The 26,524-nt window shown below is 46.8% G+C and overlaps 1 protein-coding gene across 1 annotated transcript; it reads right to left on the bottom strand.

The window, feature by feature from the left end:
- Positions 1 to 1,063: 1,063 nt before the first annotated feature.
- LOC123133403 (putative F-box protein At3g25750) lies at positions 1,064 to 3,116 on the bottom strand. Its single transcript, XM_044552902.1, has 2 exons — positions 1,706 to 3,116; positions 1,064 to 1,626 (listed from the first exon to the last, which is right to left on the bottom strand). Exons 1-2 carry the CDS (start codon positions 2,961 to 2,963, stop codon positions 1,559 to 1,561), a joined length of 1,326 nt encoding a protein of 441 aa, XP_044408837.1. The 5' UTR covers positions 2,964 to 3,116; the 3' UTR covers positions 1,064 to 1,558.
- Between the last annotated feature and the right edge of the window lie 23,408 nt (positions 3,117 to 26,524).

The raw sequence follows: 26,524 nt of genomic DNA, 5'->3' as shown, positions 1-26,524 counted from the left end.
CAATTGAAAAATATCTGTATATTTAAATATGTTTACTTAGTTGAAAAACTATTCAGGAATTCGAAAGATGTTCGCGAATTTGAGAAAAATATTAACAAATTTGATTTTTTTTCATAAAATCAAAAAAATGCTCACAAATTCTAAGAATATTCTCAAATTGTAATATGTTTATAAAATTAAAGTAATATTCGACGTATTGTCTGGTCCGTTACACTTAGATCGGTGTGGCTTTTCTCTATTCTCCTTTCTCTTTGTTTTCCATTTTTGTTACTTACTTATGCATGTTGTTTTCATTCTTTTTTTCCTATTCCCTTTTTGCCTGTACATTCTTTCCTTTTTCCTATTTAATTTTATTGCATGAACATGCATAAAGCAGCCGTTAGAACAAGCTGGTCAGATCGTGTGGCTCCTTGAGTGTAGCTGAGTTTAGTTCAGCTCGATATCTTCATGGTTATTATCCATGCAATTTTTAGATACTGAAATACCAAGGTTTGAAACACTGCAGTTTTTCTAAAACTGAGGTTTTGACAAACTGATACTGGACACGGGCTGCCTTCCAATCAACTGATAGCACAGCTGAAGTAGGAATTTCTTCTAGTACTAAAATTCCTTCAGGACCCGCTGTCCTACCCACTACCATATGCCTGGTGATATCCGTTTCAAAAATTGGGGCTTCTGCCAGGTGAGAGACACTGCAAGAGGAGCTCAACCGGACACCTTGTCTCTCTAGTTGAACTCTTCTATGTGCAGAATGCCATAGAAACGATCTTATGTACTGTTAAAAAGGAGTAACACTAGTGTCACGTGAAAAAAAATCTCCTGCTCTTCTGACGGGTGATTAACACTAGAATACCAGCTAGAGCAACAGAATACTCACCGTGTTTCGACGGGAGTTATCAGCTGAAAACATTTCTGTTACTCCTTTTCGCGAAAAGGGAACAAGTGTTGCTGTCTTCTGTAAAAAAATAAACGCCCTCCAATTTCAGGGTTCAAATTAACACAAACAGAATTCAGCATCTCAAGCTGTTTTGACCTCCCAGCAACGCACATATGCACACCTCAATCAGAGCCAAAGGATTCAAAGAGCACTGCAACGCCTTGGCAAAGAATTTCGCCGATGCACCTTTGTGTCAACAAAACAACTACTGTATGTAAGTACACTGCAAGACCAAGTTGGAGGAGGACACATCAAATTCTAATGCATTCTTCTTTCAGACGACAGAGGTTTTCAAAGTAATGGATCTTAGAAACAGCTTGAGATGCAACATAATCGCCCTGCTCGCCATGTCACATACGGACCGAGAGAGATCCGCCGGTCCAAAGTAATGGATCTTAGAAATACCCAAAGCAGCGCCAATCTTAGCAAGTTCATGCTCATCCAAGTAATGGATCTACCAACAACATGCAATAATAAATCAACTAAATCAAACAGCCTCAAACTTCACCAGTACATTAACTTCATCAGACAAATTTTCAGATTCAGATCCTAGAATAATAGCACTTCTGCTTCATGGTAGCATCTCAGGGATTTATAAGCCTGCCTGTCATCGCCGACACCTTAATCAGAGCCAAAGGATTTATAGAAGTATCTTGATTTCGCACAATTGCTCCCATCCTCCTGTCCTTCTGTCAGCATAAAAGAAGGCATCTATGTTAGCATTTAACTGCTATACTGCATTCTCAAAATATTTTTAGCCAGATGTACCTGAAGAACTTGGATTTTTGTCCTTTCTCCCGAGTGTACAATGCGCACGTGCATCTGCAAATGGTATCACAACACCAGGGAGGAACCAGCGTGCAGCATCATACTTTCCCCAAGGACCACCGACAGGGCGCTGAAACAGCACCTTCCGCTCCTCCATGGAGTAGACGCCGCAGGTGACCCAGGAGCGGTCGTCAACCTCACCCACAAAATAGATGCAGTTGCTCATGCACCCCGGAATCTCTGTGGCGCGCACCGTGAACGATGATTGCTCACTCACGAAAAGCGCCCTGTCAGCAGCAAGCCTCTCCACTTTCACCCATCGCGCCGCCTCGACATCCAGCCTGTACACCTCGAAGCCACCGATGGTATCACGGCATGTGGGTTGTCGCGGTGCGAGCACCGGACCGACAAACAGGACCGACCCTTCTGACTCGAGCAGGTGGGAGTAGCAGAGCAAGCGCCCGCGGATCGGGGTGTACTGCTCGAGAATGCTTGGCGCACGAAGCTTCTTCAGGCGCCACGGCGGCGGCAGGCGTGTGTCCGCCGTGTAGGCGCAACCCCGGAATTCCAGCGCGTAGAAGATGCCGTCTGCGTAGGCCATGAGATAAATGTTCTTGAACTCTTCAGAGAGCAGCTTCCGCTCGGACCACTCCTCCGTGCACCAGCAGAGCGAGACGCTCCTCTCAGCGTAGTCGTGGTCGAAGATCGCGTTGGCGCCGGCGACGGCCCTCACCTTGGCTCCAGTCCCAAAGGGCGCATACACGTCGCTCCGGAACGCGCCGGTGATGGGGTTGACGAGGACAACGCGATTGCCGACCGCGAAGGAGAGGAGGCCGCAGGGCAGGGCGCCGGATAACTTAAAGTTCATGCCTTTTGGGTCGCGGACCACGGAGGGCAAGCGGGCAGGGGCCACCGGCGACGGCGAGCCCTCCTGGTCGACCGGCAGGGGGTAGATGGCCCCGCGGTGGCGGCGCTCCTCCTCGGGCGGCGGCTGGAACCAGAACGGGGACCGGCCGAGCTTGAGCGCGAAGAGGTGCGGGGTGGGTCTCGCTAGCCGCTCGGAGACGGCCGCCGCCCAGGACTTGCAGACGGCGGCGAAGCGCACCGTATCCAGCGGGCTGAAGCCGCCGAGGATCTTCTCAATGAGGTGGATAGGGAGGGCGCCGATAGTCCCGCTCGCCGCATCTCCGCCGTCAGCGGCCTCGTGCTGGACGCCGATCTTGCTCATTTGGGTGTCCGTGGGTTTGATTGGATCCATGTGGGAGCGAGAGGGGGAGAATGCGGGGGGCGTCGGCGACGAGAGAGGGTGGAGGCGAGGCCGGGGCTGGAGGCGGCGTTGGCCGGAGCGAGAGGTGAAAGGGGATCGGGGAGGAGGACTTGGAGCGGGGGGTGGTAGACGCAGCTGTTGGGCCGGGTCGGTTTCGGCCGGGCTGGCCGAAATCGCTATTATGACTTTTTCAGCAATTTTTGTCACAAAATAAACTCGACATGAAAGTATTTCACGATTTGACCTTTTTAGCAATGCCATAGACCGTGGCGTTTCTTCTTCATATAAAAACGCCGAGGTATCTAGCGCTTCAGCTCCACATCCAAACGCCAAGCTAGCTAGCGTTTTAGTTCCATATGGAAACGCCAAACATGTTGGCGTTGCTGGCTACGCCCAAACGCCAAAGCCCATGGCGTTTCTACTAGTACGTACGTGGTGAGCGCCGGCGAGCATCTTGTTGGCGGCGTCGGTGGGGTGGAAGCCGTCCCAGAAGACGTAGCCGGTGGCGTTGGCGCACGTCCCCGGCGCCCCCTGGTGGCACAGCACCGACGTCTCGATCGTCCCCGTCCCGCAGCAGGCCCGCCGAGACTCGAAGAACCCTGCAGTGCAGTGCATCCATCGATCACTTCATCAGTAAGTTCATCAACCATTGACACATTACCCAGGCGTCGGACGGATCACGTACGTACCGGCGCTCATGGTGTCGGCGACGAGGTTGAGCTGCGGGTCGTAGATGTCCATGGCGCTTCTTGGCCGCGTCCGACGCCGCCTGCAGCTTGGTGTTGAAGGTGAGGGAGTCATTGTTGAGCCGCTACACGCAGCCGCCGCCGCCGCCGCCGCCGAAGAGGGTGACGGACGCCGGGAGGCACCCCATGGGCGGCAGCGATCCGCCGCACTCCTAGCCCGTACAGCCTTATTTTCAAAGAAAAAAAAAGCCCGTACAGCCTCTGCACGCATGCAAATGCAATGCAACCACCGCTCATGCATGGATATGGATATGCCAATCAGCCACCCAGTCGAGTCGTCACACATCATACTACTAGTACAGCAGTAGGCGGCGGCCAGCATGGCGTTCACGTACTGGTCGTGCACGTAGCTAGTCGCTCGTCCCGGCGCTCACCACGTACGTACTAGTAGAAATGCCATGAGCTTTGGCGTTTGGGCGCAGCCAGCAACGCCAACATGCTTGGCGTTTCCATATGGAGCTAAAACGCTAGCTAGCTTGGCGTTTGGATGTGGAGCTGAAGCGCGAGATACCTCGGCGTTTCTATATGGAGAAGCAACGCCACGGGCTGTGGCGTTGCTAAAAGGGTCAGATCGTGAAATACTTTCATGTCGAGTTCATTTTGTGACAAAGATTGCTGAAAAGGTCATAATAGTGATTTCGGCCGGGCTTTGGAGACGGGCTATACCGAAAGCTTATGCAAGGAAGGGAAGTTGATTTTTTTTTTCATGTAACACCTCTAATCTTGTAAGAGGGGCAGTAGGTTGTTTTCTTTTTTGAGAAAAGGTTGCTAGGTCTTTATTGATTAGCAAAAAGGTTCGCAGCAATTACAATTGGGTCATGAGGAGTACCCAACACAAGGTGCCTCCCCACTGGGAGAGAAACACCGAACCTAGCTAGCCTGTGAGCTTCATAATTAGCAGCTCAAGGTTCGAAAGAAAAATTATTACAAGAGACAAAGGAAATAGATGTATCTAAAATCTCTCTAACAATAATGCCATAACCTCCTCCAGCTCTTTGATGTATATGGTGTACCACCTGCTTGCAATCTGAAGCAACTTGAAGATGTGACATTCCAAGGTCTTGCGCCAAAGAAAGACCCTCCCCGCAAGCAATTGCCTCTAAAATTGGAGGATCAATCATACCATGAATAACCAACATGGAGGAGCCCAAGTAATTGCCATCCCGGTCCCGACATACTGCAGCCGCCGTACCAACATTAAGGTCTGTTGAGATCCCAGTATCAACATTAATTTTTTATGACACCCTGCGACGGTGTGATCCAGTTGAACTTATGGTGACTTTGTTGAGGAGATGCATTGGATGTTCTGGTTGCACATTAAGTTGATCTACTCCTGCTTTGAAATTGACAACGAAAATATGAGTTGCATATGGACTCTAGTTTATCCCTTCATGGATCAACTTCCTCCTAGCATACCAAATAGCCCACAAAGTTACTGTCATTCTTGTCAACTCCTTCATGGAAAATAACCAGGCACGGGCTGAAGATTCGGACGTAGCTATCATATGCTCCAGCAGATCATGAGATGATTTGGCTCTTTTAGTTTGGAAACAATCAAAGAGACATATCGGTGATAATAAAACATAGAAAGTTACAAAAAGAAAGATGGAAAAAATGCAAGTTTGATTCGGCCGATAGAGATAAACCTTGAGAAAAATTATAGTGAAAAGAAGGAACGTACGGATCTCTTGCTTTATTTGGACAACCCTTTTGCATCATAGTTTTATCCAAGGTTCGTTAGAGCAACTCTAGCACACCCCGCATCCGCCCCCGACACGTAAAATAACCGTCAAAATGCGGGTACGAGTCAGAAAGCCTGCCCGACCAGACCCCGCATCCTGCCCCGGCCTGCAAAAATTTTTGGGGGGCGCGGCAAATTCTCTGCCCCAACCCGGGAAAACGCGGGTTTCTCCCTCGCGGCTGCGGTGCCCTACATCGGAGAGAAGCAGTTGGCGGGAGGGACATTTCAGCTCGCGCGCTTTCTCCCTCCTTCCGCCGCCGCCCGCCCTTTGCTTCCGCCCGCCGCCGCCGTTGATTTCGGCCATATCTGCGGGCAGAATCGTGCCCCGGGGCCGCCCCACACCCTCCCGCGCTGAGCCGCTGCGCCGCCCCTCCGGATCCGGCGAGAAGAGCCGCCCCCCGTCGCCGCCGCCGCCAGGGATCGACCATCGTCGAGCGCACCCCCTCGTCGCCGTCCGGGATTAGCCGCCACCAGTTAGTCCCTTTTTTGTGATTTTTGCGAGCTGCATAGTAGATTGACGCGCCGGTGTGCGTGTAGATGGAGTTGACCCCGTGCGAGAAGTTCTTGCTATCCGATTCGTTCGATTCGGACGACTCGGATGTTGAGAGCATGCTTGCGAACTTTTGGCAGCAAATATTAGTCATGGCGCTTGCCGTGAAGGAGCATGAAGACGAGCACCGGAAGAGGAGGCAAGGATCGATTGTCGGTCGTTTGTGCATTCCTCGGAATCGCCATATTGGGAACGAGATGTTGATGCAAGAATCCTACATATCCTCCGCACCTCTTCCGGAGAAGGTACCGAATGCGCCGATCCCTCTTTGTAAAAATTGTTGAAGCTTGCGAGGCAAATTGCAGGTATTTGATTCAAAGAAGAAATGCCGCAGGCTTAAAGGGATTTAGTGCATATCAAAAAATCTCCGCAGCTATGCGGGTGATTGCATATGGCGTTTCGGCTGACTATGCCGATGAGTATCTTCACATGGTGAAGATAGCACAATTGAGTCTGTGCATAGATTTGCGAAAGTGATCATTCGTGTCTTCGGTCCTGAGTATCTCCGGGCACCCAATGAAGATGACACAAAAAAATTGATGGCATCCAATGAGAGGAGAGGTTGGCCTGGCATGCTAGGTAACATTGATTGTATGCATTGGAATTGGAAAAATTGCCCCAAGGCTTGGCAAGGAATGTATTGTGGCAAGTCTCATGATGCAACAATTGTGCTAGAGGCTGTAGCATCCGAGGATTTATGGATTTTGCATTGCTCCTTTGGTATGCAGGGCACTCTCAATGATATCAATGTGTTGCAACGGTCTCATTTGTTTGCTAGGCTTGCTAGTGGTGATGCTCCTGCTTGCAACTACACTATCAATGGGCATGAATACATAAAGGGATACTATCTTGCAGATGGTATATACCCTCCTTGGTGCACATTTGTCAAGAGCATCAAAGAACCCAAAACAAAAAAACAATGTGAATTTGCAAGGGTGCAAGAGGCAGCCCGAAAAGACATTGAAAGAGCATTCAGTGTTTTGCAATCTAGGTTTGCCATTGTCCGTGGTCCTACTCGTTTTTGGGATAAAACAACTGGAAGAACATAATGACATGTTGTGTTATCCTGCACAATATGATTCTTGAAGATGAGAGAGGATTCAACTTAGAATTCTTTTACGACAATGTGGGTAGCCGTGTCAAACCAGCAAGAGACCCAAACTGCATTAGAGCTTTTCTTCAGACATACAAGGAGATTAAAAATGTAGACACCCACTTTCAACTTCAGGAAGATCTCGTTGAGCACCATTGGCAAAGGGCTGGACAGTGACTTATTTTTGTATTTATTTGTATTTGTATTCATGACAAATTTTGTATTGCACTATTTAAGTTTGCTACGGTTATTTGAATAATTATTTGTAATGCGGATGATTATTGTATTATGTTTGATTGGAATAATTCAGTTTGTTTTCGATTGTTGAATTATGTTGTATTTGATATTTGCGGGTTGATGATATGCGGGATATGTAGGGTAACACAGCAGAAAACAAAAAATTTCCAACCTACGCACCAGCCCAGGACCACTATGAAGACTGCATACATGGTTTGATCTTTTTCGTTCCCGACTCGTAGCGCAGCGGGAAGTAGAGTCGATGACGAACGGCGGTGCCAATCCCCGCAGCTAGGATTTACAACCTCCCAACCGCGAGGATGTATACCCTCATCTACTCCTTAGACACCCCTCCGGGAGACGGTCGAACAGCCCCCCCGGACGGTGTCGCGGACAACCCTTCGGGAGGACCATCGAAATTCGAACGGTCACTCGGACAGCCCTTTGGGGGGACCTTCAAAACTCGAACGGTCACACGGATAGCCCTTCGGGAGGCACTCTCGAACTAAGACCGAAACTACGATCTCTCTACAGAGTTGCACACATACGGTGTCATCTATCCGGCAGGGCTTCACCGTCCAGAACTAGTTCCTGCCAGAACCCAGACAGCCTTTCGGCTCTACGGAACTATTTTGCAGGGAGGGAGAGAGAAGCCAGATCATTGCATGGCACTTGTATGTGAGAAGGGATGAGTCTTTAGGCAGCCCCCTTCACCCCTATTTATAGGCCAAGCCCAAGGGTGGCTTCTCCAAGAAGCCAAGGGGATAATACCAAAAGGCCCTCAAGGTGGCTTCTCCAAGAAGACAAGCAAAAAGCACTTTCACTATTCATGACAACATTTTTCAGCGTCCGTTCGAACTGAAAATATTTATATGGGCTCAGAACATTTCCATTACCCACTAAAAATAATTTTCAACACGTTCCGAAACAATTTCGGTTTAGTGATTTTCATCTGCGCAAAGCAAACAAGAATGCGTTTTTATTATTCATGAAGACAATTTTTCGCGTCCATTAAATCCAAAAATATTTCTGTGGGTCTCGGAATAATTCCAGTACCCACTAAAATGATTTTGGATTTGTTCTGAAACAATTTCAGATTAGTGAATTTCATCTGCGAAAAACATCTGAAGTGGTTCCGTCAGCCCCGGAGCATATCCAGTTATTATCCCGGAAAATTCTAGAAAGCTTCGAGAATGATTCTGGCACCCTCCAACAATTATCAGGCATGTGCCGAAACCAATTTGACTTAACGGTATCCCCTAAAACAACTTTTCAGTTTCATCGAAACTCATCCGACGACCTCTCTCTGCGGAAACTTTTCCGCTGTCCGAAACTTTTCCGGTGTCCGAAACTTTTTCGGTGATTTTCTCTCAGACTCTCTGTCTAGTATTCAACAGATAGATGACCCTTAAGCGTGTGACCCTATAGGTTCGGTGAAGTATAGACATGACCCGGAACCCCTTCCGATCAATAATCAACATCGGAGCTGTGGACACCCATATTGACCCCTATACCCACATGAATGAATATTCGAGTGAACCTCCAGTTGCCGTGCGCTATTCCTGTTGCTTCGCGATATGTTACAAAGACCCGAGGTGAGATTTACTTGTATCCCCGTGGATCAACAACTTGTCCACTATGCTAGTTACCTCGTTACTGGTTTTGTTCTCTTTTCTCATTTTCGTGTTCCGGCATCCCATGATCAAATCACACTATGTCTGGCCAGATGATGATGGATACCGTAACACCGAGTGGGCCCGAGAATATCTCCCCATCGTCGGAGGAGGAAATCCCAATCTTCAGCTATCAAGCTACTTGACACACTTTTCCATGAACCCGTAAGCCGCCGTAATAGCCACCCATTTACGGATGACGTTTAACAAACCCCAAAGTTCATGAAGCAAGCATGAAGAAACTCAATACTCTCATGGTCTAAGGAATCATGCAAACGTTAACCATCTCTGTGTTATTTACCATCAACTTGTGACGAATGAATCTCATAGCATAACATCAATCCGGGTCGATTCAACACAAATGTTCTCTAAACATTGTGCCTTCAAAGTTGCTGGCATAGACATGCCCATGATTGGGAATACATAATCATCATGCAACACTTGAGCTAGTCTTAGAGGCATGACTAGGAATACATTTTACCGTTTATTATTCCACACGTGCACATGGGTTTTCCCAGAGCCTTTATGGATATACGGGCTCGGGAACCACAACAGTTATTGTTGGGGAACGTAGTAATTTCAAAAAATTCCTACACACACGCAAGATCATGGTGATGCATAGCAATGAGAGGGAAGAGTGTGTCCAAGTACCCTCGTAGACCGAAAGCGGAAGCGTTAGAACAACGCGGTTGATGTAGTCGTACGTCTTCACGGCCCGACCGATCAAGCACCAAAACTACGGCACCTCCGAGTTCTAGCACACGTTCAGCTCGATGACGTCCCTCGAACTCCGATCCAGCCGAGTATCGAGGGAGAGTTCCGTCAGCACGACGGCGTGGTGATGATCTTGATGTACTACCGACGCAGGGCTTCGCCTAAGCACCGCTACGATATTATCGAGGTGGATTATGGTGGAGGGGGTCACCGCACACGGCTAAGAGATCCAAGGGATCAATTGTTGTTGTGCCTAGAGGTGCCCCCCTGCCCCTGTATATAAAGGAGCAAGGGGGGAGGGGGCGACCGGCCTAGGAGGGGGCGCGCTCCCTCCTTCCTTGTTGGAGTAGGAGAAGGGGAAAGAGGGGGAGAGGAAGAAGTTAAAGGGGGCTGCGCCCCTTGTCCAATTCGGACCAGAGGGGGGGCGTAGGCCTCCTTCCTTTTGGCCTCTCTCCTCTATTCCCGTATGGCCCAATAAGGCCCATATACTCCCCGGCGAATTCCCGTAACTCTCCGGCACTCCGAAAAATACCCGAATCACTCGGAACCTTTCCGAACTCCGAATATGGTCGTCCAATATATCGATCTTTACGTATCGACCATTTCGAGACTCCTCGTCATGTCCCCGATCTCATCCGGGACTCCGAACTCCTTTGGTACATCAAAACTCATAAACTCATAATATAACTGTCATCGAAACCTTAAGCGTGCGGACCCTACGGGTTCGAGAACAATGTAGACATGACCGAGACACGTCTCCGGTCAATAACCAATAGCGGAACTTGGATGCTCATATTGGCTCCCACATATTCTACGAAGATCTTTATCGGTCAAACCGCATAACACATACGTTGTTCCCTTTGTCATCGGTATGTTACTTGCCCGAGATTCGATCGTCGGTATCTCAATACCTAGTTCAATCTCGTTACCGGCAAGTCTCTTTACTCGTTACGTAATGCATCATTTCGTAACTAATTCATTAGCTACATTGCTTGCAAGGCTTATAGTGATGTGCATTACCGAGAGGGCCCAGAGATACCTCTCCGACAATCGGAGTGACAAATCCTAATCTCGAAATACGCCAACCCAACATGTACCTTCGGAGATACCTGTAAAGCTCCATTATAATCACCCAGTTACGTTGTGACGTTTGGTAGCACACAAAGTGTTCCTCCGGTAAACGGGAGTTGCATAATCTCATAGTCATAGAAACATGTATAAGTCATGAAGAAAGCAATAGCAATATACTAAACGATCGTGTGCTAAGCTAACGGAATGGGTCATGTCAATCACATCATTCTCCTAATGATGTGATATCGTTAATCAAATGACAACTCATGTCTATGGCTAGGAAACTTAACCATCTTTGATTCAACGAGCTAGTCAAGTAGAGGCATACTAGTGACACTATGTTTGTCTATATATTTACACATGTATTATGTTTCCGGTTAATACAATTCTAGCATGAATAATAAACATTTATCATGATATACGGAAATAAATAATAACTTTATTATTGCCTCTAGGGCATATTTCCTTCAGTCTCCCACTTGCACTAGAGTCAATAATCTAGTTCACATCGCCATGTGATTTAACACCAATATTCATATCTGTATATGATTAACACCCATAGTTCACATCGTCATGTGACCAACACCCAAAGGGTTTACTAGAGTCAATAATCTAGTTCACATCGCTATGTGATTAACACCCAAAAGAGTACTAAGGTGTGATCATGTTTTGCTCGTGAGAGAGGCTTAGTCAACGGGTCTGTCATATTTAGAGCCGTATGTATTTTGCAAAATTTCTATGTTTACAATGTTCTGCACGGAGCTACTCTAGCTAATTGCTCCCACTTTCAACATGTATCCATATTGAGACTTAGAGTCATCTGGATCGGTGGAAAAGATTGCACCAATGTAACTCTTTAGATGGGCTCTTTTATCACCTCCATAATCGAGAAATATTTCCTTAGTACTCACTAACACTACTAGGGAAAAGGCTAGCAGCAGCGCGGGTTTTAGATGTATTAGTAGCGCGTGTACCCGCGCTACTAATACGACGCTACAGCTAACTCGTAGCAGTAGCGCGTGCGCACCCGCGCTACTGCTACACAAGTGTAGCAGCAGCGCGGTTAGAGGAAGCTCACTACCGCTAGTAGCGCTAGCGCTCTTTGGCTAGACGCGCTACTGCTATTAGGGCGCTGCTGCTAACTTTTATACACTCGCTACTGCTAATTTAAGTAGTTTTTTTTGGCATATTTGTTTTGTATTTGAACCGGCTTTGTAGAAGAATCTTTAGCACATATAAATGTCATCATGATACACATACAAATGCCTACGAGACCACAAATGTAATCATAGCATGTACATACAAATAGTCTCATCATAATCATCATCCAACACAAAGTGATATCTTGTCATCATCTCGAAAATAGCAATACATGCAAGTCTCGAGTACTTGCAACTACAACAACGTCATCCATCTAAACAAAGCTATACGCAAGAAGTGCTATCACTATGAGTGAGAGCGGAACTATGCAGTACATGAGGTGGCGGTTACGAGTCCTCTCTCGCGCTAGCGTGAACCTCAAGTAACTAGCTTCTCCTTCTTGTCTGCTTTTGAAGCCTTTATGGCTGGCGCCCGTGAACCCATTCACTTGCGCCTGATACTCATGCCACTCGTTGTACACCCCCGGAACCTTCCCTTTGTACACGACATAGCATTTCCATCTCGCCATCAAGAAACTAGGTACCTGTTAGAGATGCATGTTCATGAAGAGGATGTACAATCATATATATGGAACAAAATATACTAGAGCAACACCAAAAAGAAAGGTTAGCAACTAGATGAAACATATACAGTACGCAAATTATTAACTAGAGGTACGCAGGTCATCGTACACAAACTAACAAAGTAGCGTTACGCAAGTTCGGTAGGGACCGTGGACATCACAAAGTTTCATCGCTACAAAAAGTATACAAGTTCAACCGACATATATCATCATCATCGGCATCATAAATCACTAGAAGTTCCATCCTTCCATATCATCGAGGACGAACCCTAGCTTCTTGAACGGCGTGAGGTCTAGACGTTGCATGCCTATGCGAGTTCGGACGTCAGTTCGCGATATAGGGCCGTGGTGGAACATCCCCTTCTCATCGACGACTTCTTTCATGATGATCGTCGCAATGTCGCTTTGGATGCGAAAGAAGTCATCTCTAAGTTTATAATTCGCTTCTCCATGAGATTCTAGCCACTTGTGGATATGATCATCATTTCTGCTGTTAATGCGAAGCTTTTGGTGATCCGTGTTGAACTGAATCATGAGATGGACGATGTAGAATCCATCCTTCTTGCTTGGTTTTGGGACATGGATGCAGGAGAAGTTAGTTTTATGCGCGAAACCCATCTTCTTGTTCCTTTGTTTCTTGATATGCACGTGGCCACCTCTAAAGCTGAAGCCTTGGAGAGCATCATCTAGAATATTCATTATGTGGGTGTAGTCCTTTTTCTCGTAGTCTCTGGAAGGGTCAAAATACACGGCGTGGGAGACTTGCGGGTAAAGAACGATAAGGACGGCGCGCCCGTTGCTGCGGGGAAAAGACACCTCAAATTATTCCCCATATGAGAGAGAAGGAATGATTGAAATGTACGAAAGGGTTGTCCGGAACTGACTTACTTTGGATGATAAGGCACGAGGACAATTTCCCGGTCCTTATTCTGTACCATGAAGTTTTGGAGGTACTCCCTAGCAGTTTCACGCTCAAAGTCGCCGAGACTCAAGAAAGACTCGTGCATGTAGTACGGATCCGCCACACAGATTTGCGAGACTTCTTCACTCTTCATGACGGAGCTCATATGTAGCGCAAAAAGGCGGACGATAGTAAAATCAAGCCGCCTTGTTAGAAACATCTCAAAGATATGGTCAAACCGCAGGAAGAACACCTCCGCGGGCCGTGTGTCGACGTAGCACTTCCCCTCAGGCACACGAGCCGCGTATGTCGGATATCCTGGATCCTTTGAGGCTAGTAGGCTTTTCTCAGTCGACAGCACATGGTCGTGCAGTCTCCTGAGATCCCCTGATAGTGCCTCCAGCGGTTTCGGCGGTAGCATCGGCTCGCCCGTGAGATGGAACATGACCGCACCTTTCACGGGTACACGCTCTTCAGAATGCATCGTCTGGCTGCTGTGTGCTCTGGCTTGTTTGGAGGCAGTTACCTTCCCCGATCTCTTCCTCTCCTTTTTCTTGGGCACACCTTCCAGACCCTTCCTTAACCCCTGCCCAAGTGTTCCCGGGCTAAGTACTGTACGACCCTCGCGCCCGGCTAGTTGAGCCTGTGTTGAGGCGGCATCTTCAGGCGTGTCCTGTGAGGATTTCATGAAGAGAGACTTTTTGCAATCCATGGTACGACCCTGCCCGGGCATATCATCCATATCCTCATTAGCAAGCTGATAGCCCGATTCGTCATATGGTTGACTCATCATATCTATGTCACAGTCATACGCGTTTGTATTGAGGTAATCCATAGGGTCGACCTCCGTCTCATCATCCATTCTCTGTTCTACAGGAGAAATTACATCAGCCAGTACTATTGCACCCCCTTCATCATGTCGTCCGCCGCTCTCACCCGGCACTACAGGAGCTGGTAATTGCGTAGGCGGGGTGGTGGTCTCCGCACATGCTTGTTGATGTGTGGTAGTTATTGGTGTGCTCTCGGCCGGCTCCAGACGAATAAGATTCTTCGGCCATAGCAGCACCCAACCCTTGCAGCGTCCAATCCGCGGCGGGGTCTCGTCGTCCGCTCCCACATGCTGTACTGGAGGAGGCAAATCCTCGTGCCCCGATTTCACACTGGTCAAGCTAACCCTGAAGTGCCCAGCGGGGATCGGCTGGTTGTGGAACGTGCGTTGAGAGGGGTCCATTATCATCCCCTTTCCCACGTCCACCTTCTGGCCTTTGATCAAGTAGAGTATGGTGCACGGGGTTTCTTTCGCCTGCAAACACATATGTCTGTGGCGTAAAACAACCGAAAGGCAACAAAAATGGAATATTATCTATATATATATATATATGTTGGTGCGACATGTAATTACCGTGACGGCGTCGAGCTCAGCCAAAGACGAAGGCCCACCTAGCGCGCCTGAGACTGAGGATGGGCTGCTATGAGCGGGAGCGGCTGCGAGAGGAGGCCCGGTTGCTTGAGCAAGTGATGGTGCGATGGTGTTGTTGTTCATGGAGTTGCTCGCGACGAAACTGGGCATCGGGAAATCATGTACCGTCTTGTCTGGATTTTCCTTCCCCAGTTGATGATAACTGGAACCAAGTTAGTAGCAAAATCATTTCTGCAGGCAGTTACAGCTGCATTGAATGCCTACTGTAGCAACTCATATTTGTCCTCGGCTGCTTTTTTCGCGTCCTCAGCTGCGTTTTTCTCGACCGCAAGCTTCACCTTTGCATCGATGTCCGCCTGACTAAACTTCTTTTTCTGCTTCTTGGCCTCCGGGCCGTCGTTGTAAAACACCTTCCACGTGGCGCCGTCTCCAGCGCCGTGCACACGACCATATTGCGGCCGCTGGTCCAACGGGAGTCCCTTAAGTTCGTTCAAGGCCCGGTTGAGAGGGGTGTCCCACTTGGGCCTCATCGGAGAAGTAGGGCATTCGGCTGCAAGCCGGTGTTGCTTCTCCAGTAGTCTAATCAATTTCCTCGTGATCTTGTCCGTGTAAAAAACCTTTTTCTCCTTGTCCCACTTGTAGCGGGCCCTGATGAAGTCATGCTCCAAGGGGTTGGTGAACTTCGCGAAGGGGTCTGGGAGACCCGCGGCTTCACGTTCCGCGTCCTCCTTATCCCATATGGGCCTTTTACCGAGGTAGCCACGGCTTCCGAGGCGATGCTTCCCCGTGTTCCTTTGCTGAAGGCTTTTGAATTTCGCAGCCTTAGCCTTGGCTGCCTCGGTAGCGCAAGTGTCCTTGAACTTTTCGAACTCCTCTTCCGTAAGTGTCGGATTTTCCTCCAGAATCTTGGACAGGGGTTCATCAGCCTCAATAGCTCGTTTCACCCTCCCTTTCCAGGAGGCCAAATCATTGCTGAACATGCCCATGGCGTGATTGTTAATCTTTTTCATCTTCGGATCATCCCACGGTTGTTCTATGTTATCATCCCGGTCGGGGAACTTGAATCTCTTGTGCAACTTCGTTAGGAGCAACTGCGTCAAATGTTCTTTACTCCTTAAGTCATCGTCGTTGATGCTCGCGCATTCCCGTAGGATGCATCCTACTTGGTTCCCATAGCACTTGCGAGGTTCTTCCGGCTCTAACGGCTCAAACTTGCCAGGTGCCATCTTTGTGATCACAAGTCGTCCAATCCCTAGTTTGTTAGGTTTTCGTATCCTCTGCTTCTTATGCTTCCTCTTTTCGGTATCGGCATCGGGGCCGGTACCTTCCCCGCCGGTACCTTCCCCACCGGTCTCGGTGCCGCCATCGGTGCCGGCGCCGTCGGTGTCGATGTCGGCGTCAGTACCATCATCGAGGCCGACCTGCAAACCTTGCTTAGCAGTCAAATAGTCGAGGTACTCTTGTTCACCCTCATAATCCATCTCGTCTGCATCTTGGTCAGAAGGCCCAGTTTCTTCGTTGTTCGACATGTTTCCTATGATTAAGTGGCCTCATTTATTTCTAAAAGTATGAATAAATGAGAAATGACATAAAAAGAAACCTATGTGCCAGCACTCGATATGCCAACTATGTAGCACAAATCATGCCTTTATTCACGGGAAATTTCGGCATGACCTTTGCTAAAAAATGGACATATCGAGCGCCTGAAATTCACCGAAACGGAAATGAATCAACATTCCGGCGTAACATAGGCCACTCGGATCATTTTCCAAACATGACATGTCCAAAACATGACATATGCACATATCACATGTCCAGTTCAAATTTGCATATAAATTCAGCTAATTTTGGAACCTAGCTAAATTCATAACTAAATAGATAACCTAATTAATTAACATGAAGAACCCTAGCAGAGAGGGGGGGGGGGGCTTTACAGAGAGTGCAGGGGCGAGGAGGCAGGCCCGACGACGGCCGGCAGGGGAGAGGAGGGAGGCGATGGGCCGACGGGTCGGGGGCGAGCGCGCCGGGGTCGGGGGCGAGCGGCGTGGTCGGGGGCTAGCGCCGGCGCCGGGGTCGGGGTCGAGGGCCGGGACGGGGGCGAGCGCCGGCGCCGGCGGAGTCGGGGGCGAGCGCCGGGGCCGGGTCGGGCGCGGCGGAGCGACGGGGGAGAGAGAGTGGGGATTTGGGGGGAAATAGCGGGATGAAGCAGGGCGAGTGAGAATTTTGGGTTAAGTGGACGTAGCAGTAGCGCGTTATCTCAAAATGCGCTGCTACTAAATTTAGTAGCTGCAGCGGTTTAGGTGAAACGCGCTACTACTAAGATCTGTAGCTGCAGCGGTTTAGAAGGAATGTGCTACTACTAAGATCTGTAGCTGCAACGGTTTAGGAGAAACGCGCTGCTACTACCGTCGCTACTGCCAGTTTTCCTTTTTCTTTTCCTTTATTCTATCCCACTTTTATTTCCCGAGGGCAGTGAACGAAGGGAGGGCGATATATATTGCATCATTTGACGGTTAAATATGTATGCAAAATAGGAACATATATATTACACATCATTGGACCCATGCATAATAATGGCTAAGTGTGTATACAAAATATGTATACAAAATAGGAACATATATATATTACACATCATTGGACCGATAACATACGTTTCCTCAGTGCTGACGTTTTCGTTTTTGAGTCAGCTTCTTTCCCTTCTTGTTCGTCGAAGAATAATTGAGCCCCTCATTGTGACTTTTCCTTTTCCATGGAGTACGATTTTTCTTAGGTAATGTAGTATTGATTCTTATTTTGACGTATACTTCATCATCATCGCCATCTTCCCTCATTGGGTTGCCGTACTGATCATAGTCTTCCTCGTTGGCGACTCCATCCATTCCAATGATGTTCCTTTTGCCTCTCCTCACGACAACACGGCTGGGATTGCGCGGGTCAGTTATGAAGAAGCATTGTGTCACATGCTTAGCGTGTACCCATGGCTCGTTTTTTGCGATAGCGTTCACGGTAGCGCTCTTGGCGTCGGGTATAGTCATGGTAGTGAACATCCGGCTTTCTCTTTCGACATTCTTAGCCCATCTGACACGGAACATCGTCGTGTTGTGCAGTCCAGAGTAGTCAAGCTCCCAGATCTCCTCGACCCTTCCATAAAATCGTTCAGTTGTGCCGTTGTCGCTGCCGGTCATGCATTCCATCGTCACCCCTGAGTTCTGATCATCACTGTCCATATCTTTTGCCTCCGTGTAGAACGTGTATCCGTTGATATCATATGCCTGATAGGTTACGAGGTTGGGCGAGGGGCCATGTGCTAAGGCGTATATGAGCAATCCGTCCTTAGAGCCCTCCTCCGGGGGATTAGCAATAATATGCTCTTTGAACCAATGCAGGAAAGTGGAGTTGTGCTCTCTAGTAACTTCGGCGTCCGTCCTGCATACCCCCCGGTCACGATACTTCTTTGCGATAATTTCTTTGTGCAGTGCCACGAAAGGATCTACCTCGTCTAGGTGTTGTAGCACTACCAAGTTTGCTCTGTCAAAGTCGCTGCGTCGATCTGAGTATGCCACGTGCAGTTCCCTGCGACCGTTGCAGTGACCATCTCCTTCGAGCCTCCCATCGTGCTTGTTAACGGGCAAACCAACACTAACACCAGGCGGCTGGTCTGCGCCATATAGAAAATTCTCACAGAAAGAGATGCACTCTTGTGCCAAATAGCCCTGGACGATGCTTCCATCCGGACGGGACATGTTACGAACGAATCCTTTGATGATCCCATTCATCCTCTCAAACGGCATCATGTTGTGCAGGAATGACGGCCCCAGGTCTATTATGTCATCCACAATATGGACACACAGATGCACCATCACGTCGAAGAACGCAGGGGGAAGTACATCTCAAGCTCATTCAGTATCACAACGATCTCTTCCTGTAGCCTTTGGAGCTGCTTCACACTGATCGACTTTCGAGAGATGACGTCGAAAAAGTTGCAGAGACCAATAAGCGTGTCACGGACGTGCTTGTCCATTATCCCTCTAAGGGCAACAGGTAGTATCTGCGTCATCATCACATGACAGTCATGAGACTTCATCCCGCTGAACCTTTTCTTGTCCGTGTCTAGATATTTGCTTATCTTGCCACACTAACCGGAACTAACTTTCACTCCAGAAGGCACTTAAAGAATTGATTGATCTCAGCCTGACTTAAGGTGAAGCAAGAGGGGGGGCAATAATCCTCTTTCTTTATTTTCTTGCCCTTCTTCTCCCGTGCCTCTGTCTCCGTCTCTGTCTCGTCTGACATTTTACGGGGCGGCATGTGAAGATCTTCCCTGATTTTCAAATCTTGCAAGCCTTTTCTTGCCTTCGGCCCATCCTTGGTCTTATCCGGCATGTTCATCAGTGTTGCGAGCAAGCTCTCAAGGACATTCTTACAGATATGCATTTGATCAAGGCAATGAGGTGTATCGAGTTTGTGCCAGTACTCCAAGTCCCAGAACACAGACCTCGTCTTCCATACCTTCAGCAGCGGCTCCGGCGCCTTTCTCATCGTCTTTCCCGGCACGGGGCACTCCTTCCAGTTTTTCAACAGCTCATCGATTTCGGCACCGCTCCGCTTACGTGGAGGTCCTCGATGCTCAGCGTGACCATTGAATAGATCTCCACGGTTTCTCCACGGGTCGTCCTGTTCAAGCCATCTTCGATGCCCCATGTACACGATTTTCCCAGACCCGCCATCTTTCCTTGACGTTAGCTGCTGAGACGTTGTATCATCCATGCACCGCGTGCATCCGCAATATCCATGGCACACCTGGCCTGCCACATATCCGTAACCGAGATAGTCCTGCACTGTCGTGATCAGCGCGGCTCTCATGTTGAAATACTCACCTTTGCTGGCGTCCCATGTCTTGGCCGGTGTTTTCCATAACGTGTCTAACTCCTCTTGAAGTAGCCCCAGATACAAATTAATATTATTTCCTGGTTGTTTCGGCCCTTGAATAAGCATGCTCATGTGAATGTACTTCGATTTCATGCACAACCAGGGGGGAGGTTGTACATCCATACAAACACGGGCCATGTACTATGGTTGGTGTTCTGGTTGCCAAACGGATTCATGCCATCGGTACACGCGCCGAGCACGATGTTCCTTGCATCACATTCAAAATACCGATAGAAGCTGTTCAACGCTCTCCACTGGCTTCCATCCTTCACGTGTCTCAGCTTCGGATCATCTCCATCGTCGGGCTTCTTCCTCTCCGCGTGCCAGCGCATTAGCTTTGCTTCCTTGGGATCTACAAAATACCTCTGGAGACGGGGAGTGATCGGTAAGTACCATACAACTTTCTGGGGACATTTCTTCCCGGCCTTCTTGTATCGAGAAGCATTGCACACCGGACAGCTTGTTTTTTCCGCGTGCTCCTTCCGATAAATTATGCAATCGTTGATGCATGCATGGTATCTAACGTGTGGCAGATCAAGAGGGCACACGATCTTCTTGGCCTCATCAACACTAGTAGGACATAGATTACCCGCGGGAAGAACATCCTTTAGGTACTTGAGATGCTCATCGAGGCTAGTGTCGGTCCATTTGTTTTTAGCCTTCGTCTTCAGGAGTTGGAGCGTGAAACTCAACCGGGTCACCTCAGGATTGCAACCATCATACAATGGAGTGTTCGAGTCTACCACCAGTTGCTCCAGCTTAGCCTCCTCTCTAGAAGCAGCTCTCTCAGTACTCGTCTCCTTGCGAAGCAATGCTTGAACATGAGGGTCCCGCACAATTGAACTTAGTACCGACGAACTCTGCTGCGTGGAGTCCATGTCGTTCTCTCCGCCGCCATGTCCGGCCCCTTCTCCTCCGCCATGTCCGGCCCCTTCTCCGCCGCCATGTCCGGCCTCTTCCCCGCCGCCATTATCGATCATCTCTTCGTCTTGCCCCGTGTCATCATTGCCTGCCCCGTCGGCATCCTCAACATCGTCATCCTCATCTTCAATTATCCACCGAGTATAGCCATCCATGAAACCAGTCATGAGCAGGTGCGCTTCGACACGACCATCGTCATGGGGGTCGAGCCAAACTATTCCTTTGCATTTTCGACACGGACATAAAACCTCTGTCCGGTTATTTTCTTTCATGTCCTGCACCGCCGACCGCAACCACCTGTCCACCATCGTTCCACTGACCATCGTCAACTCTGCACGGTAATAATAAAAAAATTGATTATAAAAATGCATGCATGCATCAAAGTCATAAAAAAATTTGGCATGACCTTCCCTAAAAATAGGACATATATGGATCTAGAGTTTGCCCGGAATTCGCCGAAACGGAAATAAATCGACATTTCGGCAAAACATAGGCAACTCAAAAGCACAATTTGGCGGCGTCAACTCATGCCACACACACAATTTCCACAAACATATCACACACACATAAACACATTTCCATTTTGCAAAAGCATGAAATTTTCATCACCTCTATCTCGATCGAGATCGAGCACACGGTGGAGATGATGTTGTAGGGAGATCAAAAGTGCACAAAGCTCTTCTTGACAAAGATAGATCTAGTTAGGGGGCAAATAGGTCACTTAACTAAATCCTACATCTACCTAGCTACCTAATTTGGGAGGAGACAACTTCAACTAGTGGAGGGGGAAGGAAAAGAGAAAGGAGATGCATTAATGGAGGTGGTGTAGTTATGTAGGAGTAATGAAGAGAGAGAAAGGTGGATAGAAGAGAGAGAGTAATGGGGGAGAAGTATTGAGAAGAAGAAGAAGAGTGAGAGTGGGAGCATGTGGTGGAGGTAGGGGGAAGAAGAGAGGAGAGGGGGAGGTAGGGGGAAGGGAAAAGAGGAGGGGGAGGGGAGGGACGGGTGGGGAAAGGTGTTGGGTTGGTGCGGGTTAGCAGTAGCGCTGGAGAGAAAACGCGCTGCTGCTAAGTATTTAGCAGCAGCGCGCTTTGCGGTACGGCGCTACTGCTAACTGGGACAAAAAATTGTGGCAATTTGAAACTTACCAGCAGCGATCCCGGAAAAAGCGCGCTAGTACTACATACTTAGCAGTAGCGCTGTTCCTGCGACCGTGCTACTGCTACTTAGAGTTCGGTGAACACCGCCGGTCGATATTTGTAGCAGCGCGTTTCTGGACGAGCGTGCTACTGCTAAATCCTTATCAGCAGCGAGTTTACGTAACACGCGCTACAACTACTTAGCAGCAGCGCCCCATTTTGAACCGCGCTGCTGCTAAGATTCTGTGTATAGGCTTTTCCCTAGTAGTGTAAGGATATTCTTGAGCAATGTCCAGTGATCTACTCCTAGATCACTATTGTACTCCCTTGCCAAATTCAGAGCAAGGTATACAATAGGTCTGGTACATTGCATAGCATACTTTATAGAACCTATGACTGAGGCATAGGGAACGACATTCATTCTCTTTTCTATTTTCTGTCTTGGTCGGGATTTGAGTCTTACTCAATTTCACACCTTTGCAACACAGGCAAGAACTCTTTCTTTGACTGTTCCATTTTGAAATATTTCAAAATCTTGACAAGGTATGTACTTATTGTAAAACTTATCAAGCGTCTTGATCTATCTCAATAGATCTTGATGCTCAATATGTAAATAGCTTTACTGAGGTCTTTATTTTAAAGAACTCCTTTCAAATACTCCTTTATGCTTTCCAGAAAAATTCTACATCATTTCTGATCAACGATATGTTACTCACATATATTTATCAGAAAGGCGGTAGTGCTCCCACTCACTTTATTGTAAATACAGGTTTCACCGCAAGTCTGTATAAAACTATATGCTTTGATCAACTTATCAAAGCGTATATTCCAACTCTGAGATGCTTGCACCAGTCCATAGATGGATCGCTGGAGCTTGCACATTTTGTTAGCACCTTTAGGATTGACATAACCTTCTGGTTGTATCATATACAACTCTTCTTTAATAAATCCATTAAGGAATGTAGTTTTTGACATCCATTTGCCAAATTTCATAAAATGTGGTGATTGCTCACATGATTCGGACAGACTTTTAAGCATCGATACGAGTGAGAAAATCTCATTGTATTCAACACCTTGAACTTTGTCAAAAACCTTTTTTCGACAAGTCTAGCTTTGTAGATAGTAACACTACAATCAGCATATGTCTTCCTCTTGAATATCCATTTATACAATATGGCTTGCCGATCATCGGGCAACTCCACCAAAGTCCACACTTTGTTCTCATACATGGATCCCATCTCAGATTTCATGGCCTCAAGCCATTTTGCGGATACTGGGCTCATCATCGCTTCCTCATAGTTCGTAGGTTCACCATGGTCAAGTAACATGAATTCCAGAATAGGATTACCGTACCACTCTAGTGCGGACCTTACTCTAGTAGACCTACGAGGTTCGGTAGTAACTTGATCTGATGTTTCATGATCATTATCATTAGTTTCCTCGCTGATTGGTGTAGTTGTCACAGGAACCGGTTCTTGTGATGAACTACTTTCCAATAAGGGAGCAGGTACAGTTACCTCATCAAGTTCTACTTTCCTCCCACTCACTTCTTTCAAGAGAAACTCCTTCTCTAGAAAGGATCCATTCTTAGCAACGAATGTTTTGCCTTTGGATCTGTGATAGAAGGATTACCCAACAGTTTCCTTTGGGTATTCTATGAAGACACACTTCTCCGATTTGGGTTCGAGCTTATCAGGTTGAAAACCTTTTTCATATAAGCATCGCAACTCCAAACTTTAAGAAACGACAGCTTAGGTTTACTGCTAAACCATAGTTCATACGGTGTCGTCTCAACGGATTTAGATGGTGCCCTATTTAAAGTGAATGCAGCTGTCTCTAATTCATAACCCCAAAACAATATTGGTAAATCGGTAAGAGACATCATTGATCGCACCATATCAAATAAAGTACGATTACGACGTTCGGACACACCATTACATTGTGGTGTTCCAGGTGGCGTGAGTTGTGAAACTATTTCACATTGTTTCAAATGAATACCAAACTCGTAACTCAAATATTCGTCTCCACGATCAGATCGTAGAAACTTTATTTTTCTTGTTACGATGATTTTCCACTTCACTCTGAAATTCTTTGAACCTTTCAACTATTTCAGACTTATGTTTCATCAAGTAGATATACCCATATCTGCTCAAATCATCTTGTGAAGGTCAGAAAATAGCGATACTTTCCATGAGCATCAACACTCATTGGATCACATACATCGGTATGTATTATTTCCAATAAGTCAGTAGCTCGTTCCATTGTTCCGGAGAACGGAGTTTTAGTCATCTTGCCCAAAAGGCACGGTTCGCAAGCATCAAATGATTCATAACCAAGTGATTCCAAAAATCCATCTTTATGGAGTTTCTTCATGCTCTTTACACCGATATGACCCAAACGGCAGTGCCACAAATAAGTTGCACTATCATTATTAACTTTTCATCTTTTGGCATCAATATTATGAATATGTGTATCACTACTATCGAGATCCAACAAACTATGTTCATTGGGTGTATGACCATCGAAGGTCTTATTCATGTAAACAGAATAACAATTTATTCTCTAACTTTAAATGAATAACCTTATCGCAATAAACATGATCAAATCATATTCATGCTCAACGCAAACGCCAAATAACATATATTTAGGTTTAACACTAATCCCGAAAGTATAGGGAGTGTGCGATGATGATCATATCAATCTTGGAACTACTTCCAACACTCATCGTCACTTCACCCTCAACTAGTCTCTGTTTATTCTGTAACTCCTGTTTCGAGTTACTAATATTAGCAACCGAACAAGTATCAAATACTCAGGGGCTACTATAAACACCAGTAAGGCATACATCAATAATCTGTATATCAAATATACCCTTGTTCACTTTGCCATCCTTCTTATCCACCAAATATTCAGGGCATTTCCGCTTCCAGTGACCATTTCTTTTGTAGTGTAAGCACTCAGTTTCAGGCTTTGGTCCAGCTTTGGTCTTCTTCACGGGAGTGACAACTTGTTTGCCATTCTATTTGAAGTTTCCCTTTCTTTCCCTTTGCCCTTTTCTTGAAACTAGTGATCTTTGTCAATCATCAGCACTTTATACTCTTTCTTGATTTCTACCTTCGTCAATTTCAACATCACGAAGAGCTCGGGAATCGTTTTTGTCATCCCTTGCATACTATAGTTCATCACGAAGTTCTAGTAACTTAGTAATGGTGACTAGAGAATTCTGATAATCACTATCTTATCTGGAAGATTAACTCCCACTTGATTCAAGCGATTGAAGTACCCAGACAATCTGAGCACATGCTCACTAGTTGAGCGATTCTCCTCCATCTTTTAGCTATAGAACTTGTTGGAGACTTCATATCTCTAAACTTGGGTATTTGCTGAAAATATTAACTTCAACTCCTGGAACATCTCATATGGTCCATGACGTTCAAAACGTCTTTGAAGTCCCGATTCTAAGCCGTTTAAGCATGGTGCACTAAACTATCAAGTAGTCATCATTTGAACTAGCCAAACGTTCATAACGTCTGCATCTGCTCCTGCAATAGGTTTGTCACCTAGCGATGCATCAAGGACATAATTCTTCTGTGCAGCAATGAGGATAAACCTCAGATCACAGATCCATTCCGCATCATTGCTACTAACATTTTTCAACACAATTTTCTCTAGGAATATATCAAAATAAACATATGAAAGCAACAATGCAAGCTATTGATCTACAACATAATTTGCAAAATACTACCAGGACTAAGTTCATGATAAATTTAAGTTTAATTAATCATATTACTAAAGAACTCCCACTTAGATAGACATCCCTCTAATCCTCTAAGTGATTACATGATCCATATCAACCACACCATGTCCGATCATCACGTGAGATGGAGTAGTTTCAACGGTGGACATCAATATGTTGATCATATCTACTATATGATTCACGCTCGACCTTTCGGTCTCCGTGTTCCGAGGCCATATCTGTTATATGCTAGGCTCGTCAAGTTTAACCTGAGTATTCCGCATGTGCAACTGTTTTGCACCCATTGTATTTGAACGTAGAGCCTATCACACCCGATCATCACGTGGTGTCTCAGCACGAAGAACTTTCGCAACGGTGCATACTCAGGGAGAACACTTCTTGATAATTAGAGAGAGATCATCTTAAAATGCTACCGTCAAACTAAGCAAAATAAGATGTATAAAAGATAAACATCATATGCAATCAAAATATGTGACATGATATGGCCATGATCATCTTGCGCCTTTGATCTCCATCTCCAAAGTATTGTCATCATTGAAGGAAATATGCCCTAGAGGCAATAATAAAGTTATTATTTATTTCCTTATATCATGATAAATGTTTATTATTCATGCTAGAATTGTATTAACCGGAAACATAATACATGTGTGAATATATAGACAAACAGAGTGTCACTAGTATGCCTCTACTTGACTAGCTTGTTAATCAAAGATGGTTATGTTTCCTAACCATGAACAAAGAGTTGTTATTTGATTAACGGGATCACATCATTAGTTGAATGATCTGATTGACATGACCCATTCCGTTAGCTTAGCACCCGATCGTTTAGTATGTTGCTATTGCTTTCTTCATGACTTATACATGTTCCTATGACTATGAGATTATGCAACTCCTGTTTACCGGAGGAACACTTTGTGTGCTACCAAACGTCACAACG

The sequence above is a fragment of the Triticum aestivum genome, chromosome 6B, assembly GCF_018294505.1.
Source record: "Triticum aestivum cultivar Chinese Spring chromosome 6B, IWGSC CS RefSeq v2.1, whole genome shotgun sequence".
Lineage (NCBI taxonomy): Eukaryota > Viridiplantae > Streptophyta > Magnoliopsida > Poales > Poaceae > Triticum > Triticum aestivum.
The sequence above is the reverse complement of the archived record's forward strand: the minus strand, read 5'-3'. Positions and strand labels throughout refer to the sequence as shown.